General features: G+C 37.6%; 2 protein-coding genes across 3 annotated transcripts in view; both read left to right on the top strand.

Moving 5' to 3' along the window:
- The window catches only part of LOC309402802 (nebulette-like), a gene marked incomplete at its 5' end in the record, with an annotated part of 66054 nt that extends 51237 nt beyond the window's left edge, over positions 1-14817 (top strand). The window contains 6 exons of the mRNA XM_081996740.1: positions 711-812; positions 7678-7785; positions 9355-9459; positions 12296-12400; positions 13428-13535; positions 14510-14817. Of these exons, the coding sequence (XP_081852866.1) occupies positions 711-812; positions 7678-7785; positions 9355-9459; positions 12296-12400; positions 13428-13535; positions 14510-14695 (714 nt within the window). The 3' untranslated portion in view covers positions 14696-14817. The remainder of the gene's footprint in view (positions 1-710; positions 813-7677; positions 7786-9354; positions 9460-12295; positions 12401-13427; positions 13536-14509) is intronic.
- The window catches only part of LOC309402900 (LIM zinc-binding domain-containing Nebulette), a gene marked incomplete at its 3' end in the record, with an annotated part of 280892 nt that overhangs the window by 213735 nt on the left and 45134 nt on the right, over positions 1-22023 (top strand). The gene's annotated exons all lie outside the window — the stretch shown is intronic.

The following is a 22023-nucleotide window of genomic DNA, read 5'->3' as shown; positions in this document are numbered from 1 at the left end:
GCTTTGGGAGTTTTATTTCTCTCAGTCTGTTGTTATCATGTGTCCTTGCTGATTCACAGTGCCTGAGTAATGCAAGAAGCCTATTTTAGGCAATGGGTAATTTAGTCGGTGATATTGCAACGCACTATTGTTGATTAATCTGCGCTATTTTCTAATGCATTGTGGAAAAAAATTGCAGCAATTTGCATGGGAGGAAGATCATGTAACACCAGCCCTGTGGGACTAATTCCGCTCTGTTACACCAATGCAACCTCGCTGACATCCAGCAAGATTGCAGTGGTAAAACCAAGAGTGGAATTTGACCTTACGTTTCAAACAAGCTGCCCCTCAGCCTAGTTGTGTTTCAAGACTAGTTTCAGCTGCTACAAATAATCTTGCGTAAACTGCAGACCCTGTTGTAAGAAATGCTGCGCCAGTGTAACTCATTTTGCTTTAATTGGGAGAACAGTATTTCTCAGGCTTAAGCTATGCACTTGGTTAAAGTTTAATTTTGTGAATGCTGTGCATTGAGTTTTACAAAAAATAAATATTATGTTGTTAAGCAGCTGAAGCCTGAGAAGGGCTTTTTTTGGAGCTGATTTGAACAGTTCTGAAAACAGTGTCAATGCAGATCACTAAATGAGACTTTTTCTACTAGCTTTAATGCTTACATTTCTCTTGATAAAACAAAAGCAAACAATTTAATAGTGATTCATATTAATTTTTTTAAGGCTAAGTACAAGAAAGGAAGGGGAGAGATGAATAAGGAGCCTGCTGTACTTGGAAGACCAGATTTTGAACATGCTAAAGGAGTTTCAAAACTGTTAAGCCAAGTAAGATTCCCTGTCATTTTACAATGACTTCATTCAGATATCTTTTTCCTCGTAATGCAAGAAAATATTTTGATTTTTAGATTATTATCTCTAATTGCATGAAGATTATGTTCTCAAACTCTTTTCATAGAGTATTGCAATGACTGGTAAATTTAAGATTCTTACGAAACAGAATATAAATTTTTATGCAAAAATACAATGAACTTTGACTGTTACAACTCATCTTTTGTGGAGGTGGTGTATATTTATACAGATTACCTAGGATTTCTAAAATATTAACTGTATGTAATTTAGAGGCAAATTTTGCTACTCATTCAGTTTGAGTGGAACTTTACCCTGTGATTAATCCCACTGAAATAACCAGGGTCTTTTGTATAACTGCTTGCTAATGTGAGTAATGGGAACTGAATTTGGCCTGACATGTAAACCACCCGCCTTCCCTCCCCCTGAAACTGAACCTTTTATGTACTACTTTCTGTTATATATTAACCTCACCAAAAAAAAAAAAAAAAAAAAAGGGACAAAAAAAGAAGAAAAATGGAGGAATTACTTTAGTCCACAACTAAAAAGAAAGCTGAAAACACAAATATTCCCTCTTTTCGTCTTATGAGTCTTCTGCTCATAAGATCTACTCATAAGACTCTACTACAGACCAGCCTGACATCATGAGAAGGAATTTTTGACTGCTGACTTTTTTTTTTCCTTTTTATTTCGTTTTTTCTGGGCTAGTTCTTTAACAGTGCCTTGCATAATCCTTGCTTGCAATCCTGTCAAGCTACACTTAGAGCTTTTGTAAACCCAGGAAAAAATTCTGCCCTCCTGTAGAAGGAGGATGACTCCTTTAATTGGAGAAGGTTGTGTCAGTCTTCACAGAACTAGAAAAAAACCTGCAGGTGTAGTAGTGTATACACTAGAATAGTCTGAAAATCAGCGTTGTGTAACAAATACTTGTGATTTGGCTAGATCGTAAACATCTTCCCTAGAACCAGGATAAAATGAGAATAATGTGTCATAGAGAACAAGCTGCGAAACAGTCCAGTTTGTCTGCTTGCAAGAGGTTGAGCTCCTTTTACTGTCGCCAAAGGTTGTTCTTAGATATTTGTTACATGATTTCCTGTTTCACACTGGACCGTCATTAACTTCTAAGCACTGGTACTGCACAAAGGGAAGAAGAAGAAAGTACATGTTTTTTTATTGCTTTGTTAATGGCGTGTTCGGAATCAAAATTAGTTTGTGTTTTCCAAATAGATTTCTTTCTTCCATTTTGTCATGGATCATGTGCTCATTCCTCTGCTGATGGGTGAGTCTGCTAAGAGATTCTTTTGTGTTTAGCATCGTGCAGGCTTGGAAGTCAACCTGTGCTTTCTAGCAAGAACTAGTGTTATGCTGCTGTCACTTAGAGGAAAGGGAGCTGTCTGTCATTTAGCAAACATCTTTAGTGGTTTTTAAAAGGGTTCATATCTAAATTTAGTGTGTGGTATCCTTTATTTCGACTCAGTGGCTGTCTACAGATTCCTTTCCTTGCAGCCTATTTCAGAATCTAGTGGGCTTGCAGCTGCCTCTTGTTGCAAACGGGACCAAAGCGGATCCCTTTCCAATTGCCCTCTCCATCTCGCTAAGCCTGGTACCCTTGAGGTTGTGGCCAACAATTGCAACAATCAAAAAATACCAGCTGGGTCATGGGGTCCTGCAAGCCGGTGCTGAGCCAGCTGCATCACAGGCTTCATCAATGCACTTTTTATCTCATTTTTATTAGATGTGCTTTTCTTCTTGGACAATGCATGCTGCATCTGCAAAAGCTTTGTAACACAGTCTCTTCACTGCCAGGGACTGGGATGGCAGCAGTTCCAGTTGAGATCCTTCTGCAGAAGAGAGCATTTGGTGTGCAATTTTAACTTCTTTAGAGAGTCCGAACAGTGCAGAAGGTGTGGCAGGAAGAGAGGAGCAATTGCCAAAATGTAGCTTGCTTCCAGTTTATTTGTGAAGAAGATTCTTACTAAGCCTTGGTGGTCCAAACTCTGCAGCCACTGGGCCTGGATCCAAGTTTTGAGATCCTTCCTTCTCTTGCCCTCTCCTCAGTCTACACCGTTGTGGCCGCCCGCAGGGCGTGTGATGGGCCCCGTACTTTTAGACGGGGAGGCAGTTGCTTCAGCCGGAGCCTGCTGCCAGCCGCCGGCCTGGGGGCTGTGAGTGCCGGGCCGCTTTCAGCAGCCGGGAGGTGCACTCAGCAGTCCCCCACCTCCTCTGAAGGGAGGGCAGTGGCCATGAGTTGTCTAATGTTTTTATATATTATTTGAATCATTATAACACTTAGACACACTGATCATAAATCAAGAGCACAGAAGAATGAAGATGACCCCCGTGTCCAAGGAGCAGGGTGGTGGGGCAGGATGAGGAATGCACCTGTGCTGTAGGGGAGGAAGAGCCCTAAATGCGGGTCAGTCATGTCAGTCCTCTTCATGCAGGGATCGTGAAACAGGCTTGCAACAATTACAAGATTTAAAAATTAGTCAAGTTAATGATCCTTTTATTGTCTCCAGACTTTCTGGCTTTTAGGCTTTCCATTTGTTTCTCAGCAAATCGGAGCATTATAAACTTTTTGTGCTGAAAGTTGATAATCTCCCTTAATAGCATGAATCTATAAGCTGCGACATGCAGAGAAATATTAGTTATTTGACCCTCACAGTAAATTTGCAAAGTTGACAATTCTGATGGATGTAATGGGAAGAGAAGATGATAACATGTTTTAATGTGGTGCATATGGGTAGGTAATTTAGGGAGTATAGAGAACAGGAGCAAGAGGAGGTCAGGCAGTGTGGGTGTAACGAAGGGAGAAAGCAATCAAGGCAAGCAGGAAGGCAAACAAAGTGAAGAAAATAGTGTTAATGTTTGACTGGCACTCGAGGCTCTACAAAATCAGTGTTGTTCCCCTCTCCTCCCTTTTTTTCCCCTTTAAAAAAAAAGTTTTATTTAACAAAGCTTTTGACAACAGCAGCAGCAAAAATAATAGCTCCAGGACTAGTGTATTTACCCACAGCATGCGGTAACCCCTTTCTGTTGATTTTAAACCAAATTTAAAACAGAAACTGTGTTAACCCTTGTGAAAACATGAAGCTTGTCAATTTGCTGAATGTACCTTGTATAATTTGGGTTATTTTTTGTATTTTTTTATAAAAAACAAGCGCTTGTTTATGTCTTCTTTATGTCATCTAAAGCATTTTATTACCTTTTTCAAAGAGCTGCTGATATGAAGTATTCCCCTTATGGTGTTCAATAATTGGTTTTATGATGAATAATTTTGTATATTCTTTTTTTTATGCTGGATCTGGTGCTTATTGTTTCAGGGATAAAATTGTTAGTGGTAGAATGTTTTTCAAAATGTACCTTCTCTGAGATTTTCGGTAAAAACACACAGAGCCTAGGATTTTCTCAGTCTTTCTTTGCTTTAAACTCTGCTAGTGCTTTTAGCAACCAGTATTTTAATTTAGCTCTTTGTTTATGTTACACTTCCTTCAATATCTATGTGCTCTGACACGTTTTTCATTTTTTTAAAATATGTTTTCATATGGTCATGAGGAAATGCTTTAGCTGCAAGTGCCTGCTTCATCCTGGGATCCCAGTGGTTGAATGATTCAATTTTTGTAGTTTCTTTGTAAGTCTGAACAGTGGGTGATGTCATCCACTTCTGAAACTGAACACTCCCTGTGTGAACAGCTTTGAACTACAGATTTGATTTAGGAATGTTGCTGCAAAGCTTCAAAAGACACTGCTCTGTCCAGCTGCAATTCTGACTTTTATAGGTTTTGTGCAAGGCCAATGAGAAGCTTGTTTATCCAGGCCTTATTTAATTCCAGTTTGGTGTTTCGGGGGTGGTGTTGTGTTAAAATCCTGTGAAGTCTGCTCTTTCTTCAGCAACAATTAGAGAGCAGTCGACATGCATTTCTTTTAAATTGACACCCCCCCCCCACATACTCTCTAAAAAAATAAACAAACTTAAGACTTTTAATTAAGATGGTAAGTAAGTAGCCATCGTTTTAAACCTTCATTAAAGTAAAGCTTTTCGTTAACGATGAAATTTGTACATAGGCTTCCACTAACAACTGTCATTTCTACTCCCACTTTTTGTTTGCTCTTCCACCATGTTAAAGCACTGCTAAGACCTCCCCCTTCAGATGTTTTAGAAAACACTGATGAGGTATTTTTCTTCCTCGTTTTCAATCAGAACCCTTTCTCTCAGGCATATTTTTCCCCTTTAAACTGCATTCATAACTTTCTCCTGTTCAAAAGAAGGATAAATACCGTGTGCAGTACTTCACAGTGACTCATCCATGGGCTTGCTCTTCTCTCTTCTCCCTCTCCCGCCCCATGCCTTCTTTCAAAAGGGGGAAGGAAACAGGAAAATACCGATAAAAGAGAAAGTGAATGCGTGTGTAGCTTTCAATGAGATGAATCCCCGATGACAAGTCAGAGTTAAATTACTGCTGGAAGTGCTCTTGAGATACAGCCAGGGTCATCTGATATTATTGTGCGGCCTCCATTTTGCCCCAGAGCGACATGTGCGGTGGTGTTGGAGGAGAGCGAAGGCAATAAGCAGAGCAACCAGCCAGACGAGGCAGCAGGGCCTAGAGGTACCGAGACATCCCTCACGGCAACGGGAGCATTTACAGTTGGATTGGTGGGTGGTCTCCATAAATTTGGGACCCTCCTGCACTTCGACATCAGGGCACACAACCCGGTGAAGACTGGATTCACTGGCTCCCCTTCTTTCCTTCAGTAGCAATGGTGTCATCTGGAGTGATGCTAACGAGGATTTATTACTGGAATCTCTAGATTGAAATGTATTGCTAAAAAAATCTTTTTAAAAAATGGTATGAAACACTGCAGCTGGAAGATGGCAAGCCAGTTGTGAGGAGAGGTCCCTTTGGCACTGATGGTTTCACACTTAACAAGAGTATCAAGCATCATGTTGTGCATTTGGTCGGCGTGCACAGTTTGAGGCCATTTGTTGGCCAGGCAGAAGACAGCCTGCAGAAGTTGGATATTTAAACTATTGTGCATGACGTCATTATGATGTGAGCTGATGCCCAAGGAGTAAAAGATAATTTTGCTCATGATGCTGACTTGATCCCTGGTATTGGAGGCTTCTAAATCACATATTCCAGCACTGCCTGATCTTTATTAGAAGGCAAATTTTGGATACACCTTTTAAAAGAGAAAAGCCCTCTGATTTATTCCTGTACTGCTTGTACCGAATGTGGATTTGCCTTTGACAAAAGCAATGTCTTTGTATTCAGATATATGCTTTCGCACTTGATCCAAAGCCAAGGCAAATACCAAACGATATGAACCAGATGAATCTACCAGAAGGCAGTAGATATTATTTTCTAGGGTTAGTGTGAAAGATTATGAAGTTCATCATGTGTTCAGATAAAGTTTCTCTTTGAAAATGACAATGTTTTAGAATTTCCTTCCTTTGAAAAAGTAACGTAAGTCCTGGAATCATAATGTAGTTCTTGAACATATATGGTAAGTTTCTGTTTGGGTGGCTTAGTTTTGGTTTCTTGTTATCCTGATTAATGAAATATTGGGCATTGTGGCTAAACATAATGAGGTTGTGTAAGCTAAACCATGTTGAGAGCCTTTTGAGGCAAGGAAAAACTAAAAAGGGAAAAGGAAATTCTTCCCACAACTAAAGCTGAGAAAAAAATAATTTTGGAAGGAAATTGTTTGAGGTGGTTTAACCACTTTATCAGACATTCATGTGGGAACAGAGGAAAAAGAAGTAAGGAAAAAGCCGTGTATTTATTTAATGCAGAGCGTGGTAAATTATAATGGATGTCGCATCGGCTTAGATATCAGGTGTCTGACTAACATTCATGAAAGCAGCACAATTCAGACTGAACTTTATTCTCCTCCATCATGCTCAGCTGTTGGAAAGAAGCAAGGCATGTGTGCAAAGTCTCCAGATGTTTGATTATCATGTACAACAAGGCAGGCAAAGGAGGGAGATTTACTATTTGCTCGATTTCATTTTTTCAGCTTGCGAATTCAGATCTTCAGCACATTTTATGGAATTTTTGTGATTTATTTACTTTTAATACCATTGCCTCAGCATTTATTTATTGCTCATTTTGTCTTACATGTCTTGTCATTCCCCTTTTTTCTTTTGAACAAGAAGAAGAGAGAGTGAAAGAGGTGGCAGACAGTCATTTAATTATGCTTTCTAACACTGTAATGAGGTGGGCATTGTCTGCAAGAAGGGACTGTACTACAGAGAGATTCCTGGGGGTCTCTTGGGAAATTTCTGGCAGAATTAAGAACAGACCTGGGGGCTCTGGTGACAGCCTAGCACAGCAGAGGTGACACCATGGTCTGGGAGGTGGGAAGATAGCTGAGGAGGAAGCTTGATTGTGACTTGCCACTTTCAAGTGGTTGAAAATTTTACAAGTTTTACAATTCATTCATCTTATATTTTTTTCATTAAACCCACATTTTTTATATTAATTATGAATTGAATGATTTTCAGCAAGTAGACTATTATTGCTAGTTAAACAGTTCTCGTTTATTTGGTTACTCAGGTGAGTCATATGGTTTTGTTTCTGTTCCCTTTTTATAAATCCGTCAGCACCAATAATCGCATATGACAATGTTAAAACTATTTTTTTATTTTAGTAAAATTCAGATACTTTGAAACTAGCACAAGACAGTCACAGGTGTGGCTAAATTGATCTTCTTTAAACATTTTCATTGTTTAAAGATTTATGGATAAGGCAATTTTCTTTAATAAGCTCCTTTGTAGTCTGAATTCTTTGTGCCCTTTTTAAGTGCTACATGTTAATATTAGCTATGTTTGTTCTGGTGGAAGGTGAAATACAAAGAACAGTTCAATAAGGAAATGAAGAGCCACCAATATAATCCTCTTGACAGTGCTTCCTTCAAGCAAGCACAGATTGCATCCACCTTGGCAAGTGACGTAAGTGAATTTGCTTTGTATTTTACATGCATTTATATCCTGAAAAACCTAGCATTTGTTCTCAAGCAGAACTTCTTTTTCCATCTTATGAATTACTCTGAGCAGCAGTCTCTGCTATACAGTGTGTCTCTATAGCAGGTACAGCATGTTATCCATTTCTTCCTCTGCTTCTGATAAAGCTCGTCTCCAAGGGCCTGCAGAGTTTTTCATAATCATTTTAGATGAGTTTCAGCTCACTTAACATTGTGTGTTAAAAGGTATAACTGCTTACTCTGAGCTAATCACCTTGTACTCGGTCCCTTTGTATTCGGGAAAGAAATAAATAGGTCTAGAGGGCAATTCCTCTGACCTGTTGTAGATGCTTGTCTTTAGAGGAGCAAGGCACTGGCATCTCTCCAGTGGTTGTAAAAGGAGGTTGCATGAGCAGCTCAGATTTGCATGTCTATCTTTTAGACTTCATTCTGCTGGTTGATCTTTTTAATGGTATTGCTAAGTAGAGCAGTCACTAAATTCAGCAATGGGTGCCTGCTGCTGAAGCCAGATTGGAGAAAACATCTAAATTGAGTGATAATGCTGTTGGGATGATATATTTAACAGTGTGTCTAGTGCTAAAAATGTGAGCTCTTCCTTGAGGCCATGATCCCAGATAGCCAAGAGACAAGCCTTCATTCTGTAGGCCGGCATTTCCAAAGTGTGGGACACCACCCACGGCGAACAGGAGAGGCCAGCTCTGGGAAGGGTCCAACAGAATATGTAATTTTTTCCAAAATCTAAATGTTTAGTAAAAAATTCATTGAAGTAATAATTATTATGAAAGATGCAAATTGAGTATTGTTGATTTGAAGTCTGCCTAAATCAGTGAAGAACACTATACATATGTGGAGGTGATTAAAGGTATTGGTTTAAAAAATTTTTCATCCAAGACAGGTAAGGTGCCTAGTTTTCTTTCTGTAAAGACAGGCATCCAGCTATCGGAAGTATGGAAAATCATACTGTAGGCTGATAGGAAGTTATCTTCTGCTACTTCCTAAGTGATTATCTTTTGCCTTGGGTGACTATATTGAGTGCCTTTACTGAAAGCAATCTGTATTAAAATATTCAGGAGCACTTGCCTTTGACTGTTTTATAGAAAACTTTTTTATTTGGACAGTTAGTGTAGTTCCTGAATCAAGAGAAAGAGAACAGAGTTAAGTGTTTAAAATGAGTAAACTCAAAGTATTGAAGAAGATACTCTTGATTTAAGTTTTCGGGGGGGCGGGGAGAGAGAAGGAAAAAAAAAGAAATAATAATAATTCCTTTCTAGTCTGAAAAGTCATATACAGTGTGATTTTGTTGTAAGTGTCCTTTTTGAGGAAAAGTTTGAGTAGTTCCTAAATACTTGCTTAGTAGAATGAACCCTTTGTTGATTTTGCCTTTTCCTCCAAATAATAGTAAATGACCACCATCTAGTGGCTGCTAGAGATTGTTCAGGCAAGCACTTAATGCTTTGTGTTTCTGGACGGCCACACTAATACAAATATGTATTATTTTGTTAATATTTAATTTACATAATCTGAATTCTCCTTCCAGGTGAGTTACAAGAAGGATTTGGAAAGCCTACATGATCCAGCCTCTGATCTACCAAACCTACTATATTTAAACCATGCTTTAAATATCAGCAAAATGCATAGCGATGTAAGTTGCCTTTGTAAGAATGATCTGAAAAATATATGTAGTAAGGAATGTAGTATGTATAGTCACTGTGGAATACATAAAATTTTGGTACTTGCTTCATGGTCTCATATGTAGTAGACTGTAGTTTTGTAACCAGAGTAGCCAGGGTAATGAAGTAAAAAGGGCTGAAGTAATGAAGAAAAAAGGGCTTTTAGGGAGAGATATTTCAGTTTTTAGAATGACTAATATACTGAGTAAGAATCACACAGACTTCTGGTACTTGAGCATTTCTTCTTACACGACTGAAACCTTGTCTGTTTTTTCCTTTGTTGATCGAAGATACTTTTTTCTTTGCAAATCTCATTTTGCCTAAGATTATACTTACTGCTTTCACCTGCAGTTCTCTGTACAGAAGTGACCATTATGCTAGTTTAATATTTGGACCTCTGCCATAAACAGCCTCTTGAGTGCTAGCTTCCCTTAAAGCTTCTCTGTCTAAGCCTTTTTCCCCCTCCTAAATGTTTGAGGCTTCCTACACTGGATCGGGTAATAGGCACATACTCCATTCTGCCATGTAACAAGACATGGCCCTTGATGGAGCTGGTGGTCTGACACAGGGTACTGATGGGGGTTGAAATGGGGAGGAAGGGGTAGGACACCCCTGGCTTCTGTGCAATGCTGAAGCTTCTCTCCTGCTCCAGGAACACCTATGCTACATGGGTGATGCTTGTAGGCTCTTTAGCTTCATGTGTCATCTTTACTCTAGAAACCACAGAAGGGCCCCAGCACCACTGTGGAAAGGCGTGAGTGGGTGGTGTTGGGAAGGAGGATTGCTCATGGTCAGTAAGAGGTGAGCGCTTCACACACGAAGAGTTAGCCCTAATGACTAGTAGCATATTGGGTCATCTTCTAAGTCAGCGCCTGCTTATGGAAGCTTATATCTAAAATAATAAAAATAATCCAGCCTTCCTGTCTGTACTTGATTTTTGTGTTGCTCTTTAGTGAATTGAAGCTTGCTTTTTGTCTGTCTCACTCCATTATGTGAAGCTAACACTGACTATCCCCTTTTGTATGGGTAATAAATGAGTTGATAACTTTCATTTCCTGCATTCTTCATGTGCATTTTGGCCTAATTCTAGTTTCCTTCAGCGTAGGGTAAGATTGGCATTATTTTTGCTGGTTAAGTGAGCACCCTCAGAGTGAACTTCATCAATTTGTCATCTCATCTCTAATGAGATAGAAGACTTTCCCTTAAAGCTCCTCATTTCTTGCAAAATTTCTTTCTATTGCCTAGGAAGGGTTGATTCATATTGTCTATGCCCTTTTCTGAGGGCTCCATAAATACTAAGTTGCTGATTTTCGCCTTGTCCAGATGCTGGTGGTTATTCTTTCTGCAAGCAGGAGGAAGAATGCTTTGTCAATCCCTAAGGTCTCCACTAGCTATTTGTCGTCTACAGAAATCCCATGATCAAAGTCCTTCTCATATTTGACCTCCTCATGTTATCTCCTTCATTTTAACACGGCTTACTCTCCTCCCTTTCTCCATGCTTTTCCAGTACCTTCTTTGTGTTGTCCTCGCTGCCTCTCCACAGCACCAAATCTTTCTGAAAGTCTGCTTCCACTGTATGAAACAGTCTTCCTGACTGCTTTTAACTGATTTCCAAAGACTGATTGCATGGTCTGTTTTTTTCCCTTTTGAAACAGAGCTTCTTGCCAGTTGCCCAATTTTGCTGTTTCCCTAGAGTATACCTTTCTCCCTTCAACTTTATGCTTCTCTTCATCTTTTGCATAACATAGCTACACCTGCCCTGGTGTGATAAATTGTAACCTGTTTTCTTAATTAAACTCATAAACTAATATGATTGATTGAATTGGTTTGCTGATTGACCTAGAGTGTAGAAGTGTGTGCAACTTTATGAAACACATAGACTATAATACCAATGCAAGGCAGTTATACAAGTCAGCTTCCATGGGAATATATTCCAACAATTAAGAGGAAAGCTTGATGGGCATGTTTGGACACAAATAGATTGATTTTGACAGGTTGAACTCATCCTATTTTCATTACTGTGATGAGGAAGAGAGTTCACAAGGTGGAACTTTTCCCTCTTTTGGTATACAAGTAATTCTCTTTGGCATGAACTTTGGACACAGAAAATTTAAAACTTTGATATATGTACAACAGCTAGTTTATTGTTTTGCACATTTTAAATCTGTTCTTATTGTAGAGGTTTTGAGATGCTAATGAACTAAGGGCTAAAAAAGAAAGGAACTTAGATATGTTTCATTTTATGAAAGAAGGTGAATAAATAGGACTTAAGAGACTGAATTTGGTGCCTGTAGTTTAATGTAGCAAAAGATTATGATTTACCTAATTTGATTTTATAGGATTATTTTTTTAAAGATATTGTTCCATTAGTTAAGTAATGGAGTAAAAGTATGAGGTCAGTATCTGTAGATGGAGATAATTTTTCTTTCTACTACAGAAGTGATTTTGTTGTGTGACTTTTATAATTATATCCACTAGGAGGCAAACCCAGACCATCATATGTGTTCCTTTGCACTTCAAATGTAAACAAGAATGTTTATTTTCTAGCGAACATAAACATTTGACTTTTGGATGAGTAGGACAAACATTTTCTCTAGGAACTTACAAAATTTAATTTTTATCATGTCCTTTTTTTCATTTCATCACGCTATTTTAAATGAAAATTTAGCAGTAGAATACCTGAGTTGGGAGGCCTAAAATATAGTTTCTTTTATGCTGTTTTTCCCATAGTTATTTTAAATGGTATTTTAATTGCAAAACCTTCTGGAATTTGTTTGTGAAAACATTCTTGGATATTTTTTGTTTCAGTATGAATATAAGAAATCATTTAAACAAAGCAAGGGCTTCTATCATTTCACCCCGGATACAGCTGAACAAATCCATCACAAAGAAAATGCAGTGCTTCAAAGTCAGGTATACACAATTATAAATATGTCTTGCAAAGAGAAAAATGCAGCATTCTAACAGTGATTAAATTAGACACAAAACTGCATGACAAATTGCAGTAATGTACAGTGTATATTCAATCAGAAGCACCCCGTGAGTGTTTTTGCAGGACCCGAACCTAGTGCAGAAGCCTGACAGGGAAAGAGCTTCTTAATACTTTTCTCAAATTCAGACATCACCATTTTTGAAGAGGCAAATAAATTAAAATGACATTACTCATTTTGAATATCATATTTTGATTTGTAGCTATTTGCTTTCTTTTATGGCTTCTGTAGGATATTCAATCATACCCCACACTGATTAAGTAATGTGTTTGCCCATCTTCATCAAAAGCATGTGAATGAATGAGTTCAGAAAGCTTCTCCAGGTTTCCAAACAAAGCGTATTTGCTTTGTGAGTTAGCATAAAGCATAATGTTGGTGTCTTAACCCTGCGTCCTTCACTGTGATTTTGCTGCTAGCTTTAAGGTCATGGTCATTGGTAGCTGCGAAGGGAATGTTGGTGCAAGACTGGACCCTACCAAGGCAGTAGTTTTCCTTCTCTTTTACCTCCCACAGGTACAAACAAAAGTGCATTTCAGAATGATGCTCCTGAGCCTGAAAGAGAGACCTTTCAGGTCCATGAAACAGATTTTGTTGTTGTTACAGTAAAGGTGGTGTTTAATGGAAACATGACAGGGAATCCTCGTGAAAAACTGATCATTCAGCCAAAATAATGCAATTAGTTTAAGGGTTGTGATTGATGCTCCTCACTCCTGCTGTCTTCAGAGTTCACCATTTTTAGGTCTGACATTTTGAAGCAAAGGAATAAATGACTCCAGAAAAAATTTCCTTGTCTAGCTGCCCTATTTCTCCAACAGCTTAAATCTGGGAGGAGTCTTCCAAGTCAAAACCTCTAAAGAATATGGCTAAGACAGGATTTGTCTGTCGCTGTGGCAAGCAATCGGATCTTACATTCTCTCAGCTGTTAACAGCCTTTATTTTCATTTTCCTAGGTCAAGTACAAAGAGAATTATGAAAAATCTAAAGGCAGATCAATGCTGGAGTTTGTGGATACACCAATGTATCAAGTTTCAAAGGAGGCCCAAAAGATGCAAAGTGAGGTTAGTAAAAATGTGTACTTGAACTAGCAAAACTTAGATCAACAGGGAGGCTAACAGACGTCTTGTACTCAGGTTAAGAAAATGGATGAAGCACATCAAAAAGATTTTATTAATTGAGGATATGGTGGAATTAGTACTGAGTAGTTCTCATTGCTATTCTGTAGCTCAGTTCTTCCTTCAGATTTGTTTTTTCTCAAAAGGCCATTGGTGCTAACACTAGACAGAGATTGCATGTAGCATCACTTAATTGAGAGGAAGCTCAAGAGGTCATCTACATCAGAGGTTACTAATTTTTTTTACCTTTTGCCTTTAATTCCATCTTTAATGAGGGAGGGTTCTCAAGTGGGAGCGGGTGAAGCCACAAAGCCCAGTCTGACCATGTGCCTTAACTGAAACTTGCTTCTGCCTGTTCAGCCTGGGGAGCTCAGCAAGGGGGAAGCACTGTTCCCAGGCTCCAGAACAGCACGGGCTATCCTATGTCAGGCCATATTTTTCTAACTTTTTATTAAAAGCTTCTAATGGTGGAGGTTTCATGACCTCCCAGGCAATCTAGTCCAGTGCTTTACCATCCATCTTAAGAGAGAGATTTCCCTGTGTCTCCCTTGCTGCAGTTTGATTCCATTATTTTTGCTGTGTGTCATGGAAAACAGATGGTTTCATCCTCTTGGTAGAAAGTCTTTAAAACCATTACCTTGTGTGCCATTTGTCTTCTCTTTTCTCTACCAAGCAAACTGTTTTTTTCATAGATCAGGTTAAACATTTTCTTTGGAAATACCATACAAATGTATTTTTGTCTAAGCTTTGTGTGTCTTGTATAGATAATCTAGGTAATGAAATGAGTAATAAAGTTGCTAATTGATGTGATGACTAAGTTATGGCATAGCTCATTTCTGGGTTTGTTTACAGTGTTCTTTCTGAAATATGCTTGGAAATGCGCATGTGTGTACCTCTAATTGTTGGTTTTGCTTCAATAGAAAATGTATCGCAAAGATTTTGAAGAAGGCATCAAGGGAAGACCCTCAATGGATTTAGACAAGACCCCAGAGTTCTTGCATTTAAAACAAGTCACTAACCTTCTGAAAGAGGTAGAGGATTTTTATTTCTTTTTTTTGTTGTTAAGTTGTAAACGAGCAATAAGCAGTGTCACTACAAGCTACTGAGTGCTGAACAATTTACAGTTAACTTTGTAGCTAAATACAAATGTGACTTCATGAGTAAAAATTGTGGCGTGACATTTTAGATACTTTTTGAAGTTTCCTTATGAACATAAGGAAATGATAAAGCTCAGCACACCTGAACCAGAAAAACAGAGTTAAATGAAAAAATCAGATGACTCCATAGAAAATGGATTGTTGGCAGGACAATTCCCTCTGAGGGCCTCAGTTTTAGAATTTGTTCCTCCCCTGGGCTCAGATAGCCCAAATTTGGTGACCTTCCGGGCATGCTGTAAAAGACATCTGTTTGATAGGGTTTTGGAGAGGACTTGGAGTTTTCTTTCCAGATAGATGAAGGTGTGGAAAGGAGGATTTTCTGTTGGTGTCCAGATGACACTTTCACCTTTTGAGTAAATACTTCAGGTTTCTGATAGTCTGTGTTGGTTATATGGATGCCTTGAGCTGTGTGTAGTCACTTTTAACTAATTTAATTGAAATAATTATCTATTATACATGTTATGGATAAAAATAAAGATGACCGACATTCCATAATATAGCTATGATATTACATAATCTGTTTTAAGCAAATTTTGTTAGAAGGTGCAGTTTTTCTGTATGCCCACTGTTTCTTTAAGATTTGTCCAGTGTTCTTCAGTTGTATGTGGCATTATAAATTCAATCACTTTTTTTCTGTAACTGAGAATCCTTCTACCTTTAGTCTTTTTATATTGTTATTGAAAATTGTTTTCATATTAGGTTTTGAGTATTGCTTGGCTCTACAGATTAGGTTTACATTTGACCAAATTTAGAATTAAATGTATCAGCAAAATTCATAGTTAGAAATATCAGAGCTGCTAGATATCCTTCATTTGAATTTGGGAGCCAACAGTACCTTGTTTATATTTATTGTATTAAGAATTTATGTTTTTGCTGTGGTCCAGATGAACAAGTCGGGGATGCTAGAATTTAAAACCCTTGAACCTTGTTTCTTTCCTTGTTCTTTAAACAACTTGTCCCAGTCTATGCTAGATTTCATATGGGCAAAGAAAAGATTTTCTTTTCAGATCTTCCTTTATTATTCATCCTCTAATAAATAATTTATTCCAGTAAGCTTGGATGTCAGGTAGACAAGTCTCAAGCTAGGTCTAGTTTGGGCAGTACCATTCTGTGTGTACCTGTCTCATGTATGCCAACTGACTAGGGAAAAAAGCAAATTCTTGCATTTCACTGAGTTAATCTTGCTGCATGCTGAATGTCCACAGAAGTGCGTAGTTGCAGATGTGCTGTAAATGTTTATCTTTGAAAATTTTGATGTCACTTCCCTCCATAATGCTACATGCATTAAGATGTTCCTTAATTCTTACCTCCTCAAGTTTTATGACTCATCACTTTGGGAGTAAACCATGCTCGTAAGCCAGAGGGGAAGAATGTGAGAAAATGGAAATGGTATTTTAATGCATAACTGCATTAATTTAATATGACTTTATTTCCACAGTGACGGAACAGATTCCAACACCAAAGATTACATAGGTCAAATTAATTATTATCTTTCAAGATTCAGCAAAATTATGTATTTCTTCATAGTCAAGGATGTAGCTCAGTATTTTTGCATGAAGGTTCAAAATAAACTTTAGATAGATACTGCATGAGACAAGAAAGAGAACCTGGAATTATTAAAAAATTAATTATTTGTTAAATTACTTTTTTTTTTACTTTTAAAATTTTTTTTGTGTCAGCTGTGTTCCAGCTTATTCTGTTGCCTTCACACTGTAGAGAATTCTGCAAATATTTCACATTTTGTAATAATGAGAACTTTCTTCTCTGGAACCACATTCACAACTCCTTCAGAAGAGACAGCTGAATTTAATAATTCTAAATTAATAAAAGTTGTTTCCTGCTTGTTTTAGGACATGCCTCTGATGATAAAGAGAAGAAGCTTTAAAAATACCTGGTTTCCTTTTGTTTTAATAAAGAACTTACACAGAGACAAAGGTGCTCACTGCTGCTCATGAAATTTAATATGTGATTAGGAGTATTAATTCATGTCTGTACAAATGGTTCTTTTCTTCAGTTTTTTTCTAGTTTCTTTGCTTAAGAAAGCCTAACCCATACCCGGAGATAGGAAGAACAATTAAAAATCCTTAAAAACTTACAAAGATCTTGAACGCCAGTAGGCTTACATCAGCTCTCTAGGGATTCGAAAGCGGAAAAAGAACCAAATGTACATGGGCAGGTTCTAGTGTGCTTTTAATTTTTTTACTGTACATTTGTGTACTCTGGAGGCTGCAGTTGCTAAATGTTGATAGATGATATCAATGCAGTGTCTGAGGGGCACAGAAGTGATATGGTAAGAGTGTTGCTTCTACATTATAATTTATCAAGCAGTCGTTTTAACAGGTCCTAGTATAGTGTTCAGGGCATCCATAGTGATTGTGATGCCATTAGTGGAACAGCGGTAAAAACTACAGCACAGCATATATTGGTCTGTAAAACCAAAAGCTACTGCAGTTCAAATATCTATAGAGAGAGGCAGCTGAGGCCCCTAAACAATGTGCTAGTGGTGAGTAGGGGAGGACTATTTTGCAAGAGGACAACAGGAAAATACATGACTACATTAAAACCTTTTCACTTTTTCAACATTTTACCTTTTGATTTCATAATTTCCAATTCTATTTTAACTCTGAAACCTGTACTTCAGCTAATTCATATTTCACAGAAATTTCAAAGAGACCCTTCAGACATTTAATAAGCAGTGTTTCTTTTCAAGATCTTGCACACAATGTTCTGTGGAGAAATCTCTCTCTTTTTTTTAATCCTTAGAAAGAATATAGAAAAGATTTGGAAGAAGGGATGAAAGGAAAAGGAATGACAGTGTTTGAAGATACACCAGATTTGATTAGAGTGAAAAATGCAGCTCAGATACTAAATGAGGTATGTTATGCTAGTCAAGGTTATTGATGTCGCAGAAAGTTCACTCTTTATTTTATACTTGACTGAAAATATTCCCCTTTTTTTTTTTCCATAATCTACAATGAACTACATAAGTATTGAAAACTAAGGCTATTTCTGTTTTGCTTTATGAATATGGAAAAGCTCTGGAAAAAAACCCCAAAAACTTATGACAAATATTTCAGATTTTCAGGCAATTAAAACGTCAATGGAAATTGTTAGTGGGGTCAGTATATACAGCATTTAAAACTGGGTTAATTTTTCCATCTATTTATTTGTGTCAGCTGGTATAATTAATACTGTAATGGAAAAAGAGTTGACTGTTAACAGACTTGTAAAGAAAAGTCAATGAAATAATTTTGAGCTTTTTGGAATCGTGTACCTGCAAGCTCAAAATAAATATTGTTAATGACTGCCAGGCATCTCAGGAAGATCTTCTATCCAAACAAACTATTCTACTTGTGAAAACCTTTTTCCAAAAGTAGAGTTGCTCCTGAAGAAATGGATTTTCTTGAGCTTGAGGTTCATCCAATGCAAATAGACATTTTGCAAATAGACCTCCAAGGGTGGAGGCTCCTTCCAGAGTGTATTTTTAGGACTGAATTTTGGTATTAGCTGTGTTGGTCTAAGATGCTCTGGAGGTTATTTGGAAGCACATAAGTGTGCGATCTACTCAGTTGTGAAGGGCTGGGAGTGGAAGTGGAAGACTCCCTGATCTGTGTACTGTCTCTTGAAGACCACCCTGAAGAACTCATGTGCTTGGCAAGCCCATGAGCTCAGCAGAGCTGCAAGATCCAAATCTGGCACTGCCGCAGCTCCTGTGGATGAGCTTGCATGGACTGCCTGGGAAGCAGCGGTGGGGCTGGAGGATGTGGGGATGGAAGAGGGAAGGCAAAGCTCATTCTGCACTTCATGCACTTGGGGAGCCTTTCTTTCAGAGTAATATATATATTTTATATATATATATATTTTATATTCACTTAATATGTATGTGTATATGTATATGTTTATTTGCACACATATACATACATAGCCATAAGAATCAGAGGGAATGCCATGCATAGGGCCAATGTGACCACTGTAAATAAGTACAGGAATATATAGCTGTAACTCCCAGGATTATCTTTTCCTTGGTGTTTTACACAATATGAGGCTGGGAGGAAACATCTGCTATTCCACCAGATGAGGAAGAATTATCAGAGATGAAGTGGCATGATGTCTTCTTAGAGGTTAACTTACACTTTTTGCAAAAAGCTGTGGTTTGTAAGGTAGAGAGTTGTTTTGTTACGTTTCTTTCCACATCAGAGTGAGACAGAGATGGAAGACTGAAAGTCTTCTTGCTCTTGTTCTTGTAAGTGATGAGACCATTGCATGGAGTAGAAGGATATTTTCCTTCTTTTTTCTAACTAACATACAACCTAAAAAATAATTATCAAGAAAAGTAAGAGTTATTTTTTAATTATATATATTTATTTGGAAAAAAAACCCCAAACCTGTTTTCTACAGGCAGAGGTAAACTAGAATAAAAAAAGAATGATTACTACTATAGTAGCGGAAATAACACTGCCTGAGAATCTTTTAATTTTTTATTTTAAAAAAAAGTACAACTATCATGTACAATATTTCAGTATTACATTTTAATATCATTTGCTGATGAACTGAAGAAATATATCCTTGCTTGGGTAAGCTGAAGATAAAATATTCATTTTGTTTCCTGTTTATTGGTTATTCATAATTTATGTTATGAGGAAAAAAAAGCAATCAAGGATGAGTACTGCCACTTGCCTAATGGCTGTGGTTCAGGAAAGACCTCTTAAATGAATAAATTACAACTTCCTGCTCTGAAAATTCACTGAAACAATTCTGTATGGTATTAAATTTCTTACACTTAGTCTTTTCATAAATAAAATATTTTCTTAAAAGTAAAATGGGTTTCAATTAGGCTGGCAGCAAGTACCAGCTTATTACACGGTGTTCTGCAGAGGACAGAACAGTAAACTTCCCCTTTACTTTACAGGATAATTGTAGCAACCTGTATGGACTGATTTCCCCCCACCCTCTACCAAATTAAAAGACCAGTGGTAGAGTTAATTCAGTGAATTCACATTCAGCGAATATCTCCTCAAGTTTTCCTCGTGTAGTTTTTAATGTGTTTTCCTGACAAAAGCTTGCCAAGAGAGTTGTGACTCTTGAAATTTTTGATTGACTCCAAATCCTAAATTGGATCTCTTGTGCAAAAGTCTACCTGTAACTCTCTGGATATTGTGAATATAATGTATGAAGTTTTATCTTCACAGAAACAATACAAGAAAGACCTGGAAACTGAAATTAAAGGGAAGGGTATGCAAGTTGGTCCGGATACTCCTGAGATAAGACGAGCCAAGAAAGCCTCTGAAATTGCAAGCATGGTCAGTACGGTACCTGTTGCAAGCTTTCCATTTGGCAGAATGCAACAGATTATTGTCATAGAGAATTCCAGGTGGTGACCAATCTAGGCAGTAGCAATACCACAAATTTCACCAAATACCTAACCTGTTGTGCTGCGCAGTCTAAAAGTTGCATACTCAGTGTACAGGGGAAAGTTAAGACTTCCCAGAATTTTGACCTTTCTGTCATCTTTTGCAGGCGGCCCTTGTTCCTCATGAACCACACCTGGACTGGGCTGTGCTCAGTAGATGGGGGCCCTACTGCTTTTAGGTCTAAATAGCTACTTGTTTAGTTATAGCCAAATGATAAACAGAGAGATGCTTAAGCCTTATGACCCTAGTCTTGCAAAGCACAGCTGAGGGAGAAAGTCTTATCTACATGTGTCTTGGATTGCAGCTGCCAAAGCTGCAAAGACAGGTAGATGTGAAAGGCTACATCAGATTTGAAGTAAGCAGTCTGTTAAAATATTTTTTTAACTGGTCAGCGGCTACAGCATAGGTGTCTCATAGATAGATTCTACAAAGCTAATGCTGTTGAATCAAAAGTTATTTGGTGTCTTAAGAATGCTGTTCAGTGGAATCGTAGATTAAAGTAGGAACAATTTAAGAATTTGTCTGTCAGACATATTTCCAATGCTATTCTCTTCAGAAGGAATACAAGAAAGACTTGGAGAATGAAATTAAAGGAAAGGGAATGGGAGTGGGCATGGATACCCCTGATATACAACGAGCCAAAAAAGCTTCTGAAATTGTAAGCCAGGTGAGTACAGAATGAATCTCTTAAGATTACTTTGGAAGTAAACCACAATGAGATGTTAAAAGCATAAAATCTTCTTGAACATACTTGGGCCAAAAAGAATAAGTAGTGCACAACAAAAAAATGAAATTTAAGAAATAGAAGAATTTATTTTAAAGTCTTACCAGTGCTATCAAAATAGCTTTGAAGACAACATGTACAAATAACTGTAGCATTATTTATGGGTTTTTTTCCTTCTTTTTTTCTTCAGAAAGAATATAAAAAGGATCTGGAGACTGAAATTATAGGAAAAGGGATGCAAGTTGGTCCATACACTCCTGAAATACAGCGGGTCAAAAGGGCTTCAGAAATAGCAAGCCAGGTAGGCATAGTTCAAAGGCTGAACGTTTTAGTTCTGTGCAACAACGAGTGCTTGATATACATTGCTCAAAATACTTCTTCTCTGGCTCTTCAGAGGATTTCATACCCACAATAGATTAATTTACATGTGGTAAAAAATCTTACAGCCTGATTCTTATTTGTATTGAGGCCTGTCATGCCATGTAAATTGGATTTAATTGTTTATATCTACTTTCAGGTCTTTTTATATTACCTAATGAGAAGGATATATATATCCTGACAGTGAAGGGAAAATATATAATATATATGAGCATATATATACACACATACATATTAAAAAAGATATTTTCAGTGTCAGGTGTCCCACACAGACAATGATAGTAGTATCATGGAGGAGAGAGGTTGAAATAAATATTGTACAAGGATGTTGAGACTCATCATCAGTAAAAATATTTTGTGGCGATTTGGATATTCTGAGGCCGAGAAAGCAGGAAATAGACATTTTAAAATTATTTTTCAGAAAATGTACAAAGATGAAGCAGAGAAGATGCTCTGTAACTATTCTGCTGTCCCAGACACTCCAGAGATGGCGAGGATAAAAAGTACTCAGAAAAACATCAGTTCAGTGAGTAGTAGTGGTTCTCTCTTCGCTTGCAACTTTTCTGATATTTTTCAGTTTAAATAGACTCTCTTGTGCTGCAGCATGAAATAGGGAACTTATGAGTAAATGTTCTTTGAACCATTTGCATAATTTTCCTGGCAAAAGCTGTATCACTCATTTCTTTCAGTTAAAAAAAATACCCAGGTTTTCTAGGGGTGACACTGTTATTTTGACTTGCTAAACCTCTTGTACCACCTTGCCA

Source organism: Phaethon aethereus (assembly GCF_964289735.1).
Source record: "Phaethon aethereus genome assembly, chromosome: 2".
In the NCBI taxonomy this organism is placed as follows: domain Eukaryota; kingdom Metazoa; phylum Chordata; class Aves; order Phaethontiformes; family Phaethontidae; genus Phaethon; species Phaethon aethereus.
This window is presented reverse-complemented; position numbering and strand designations above follow the sequence as displayed.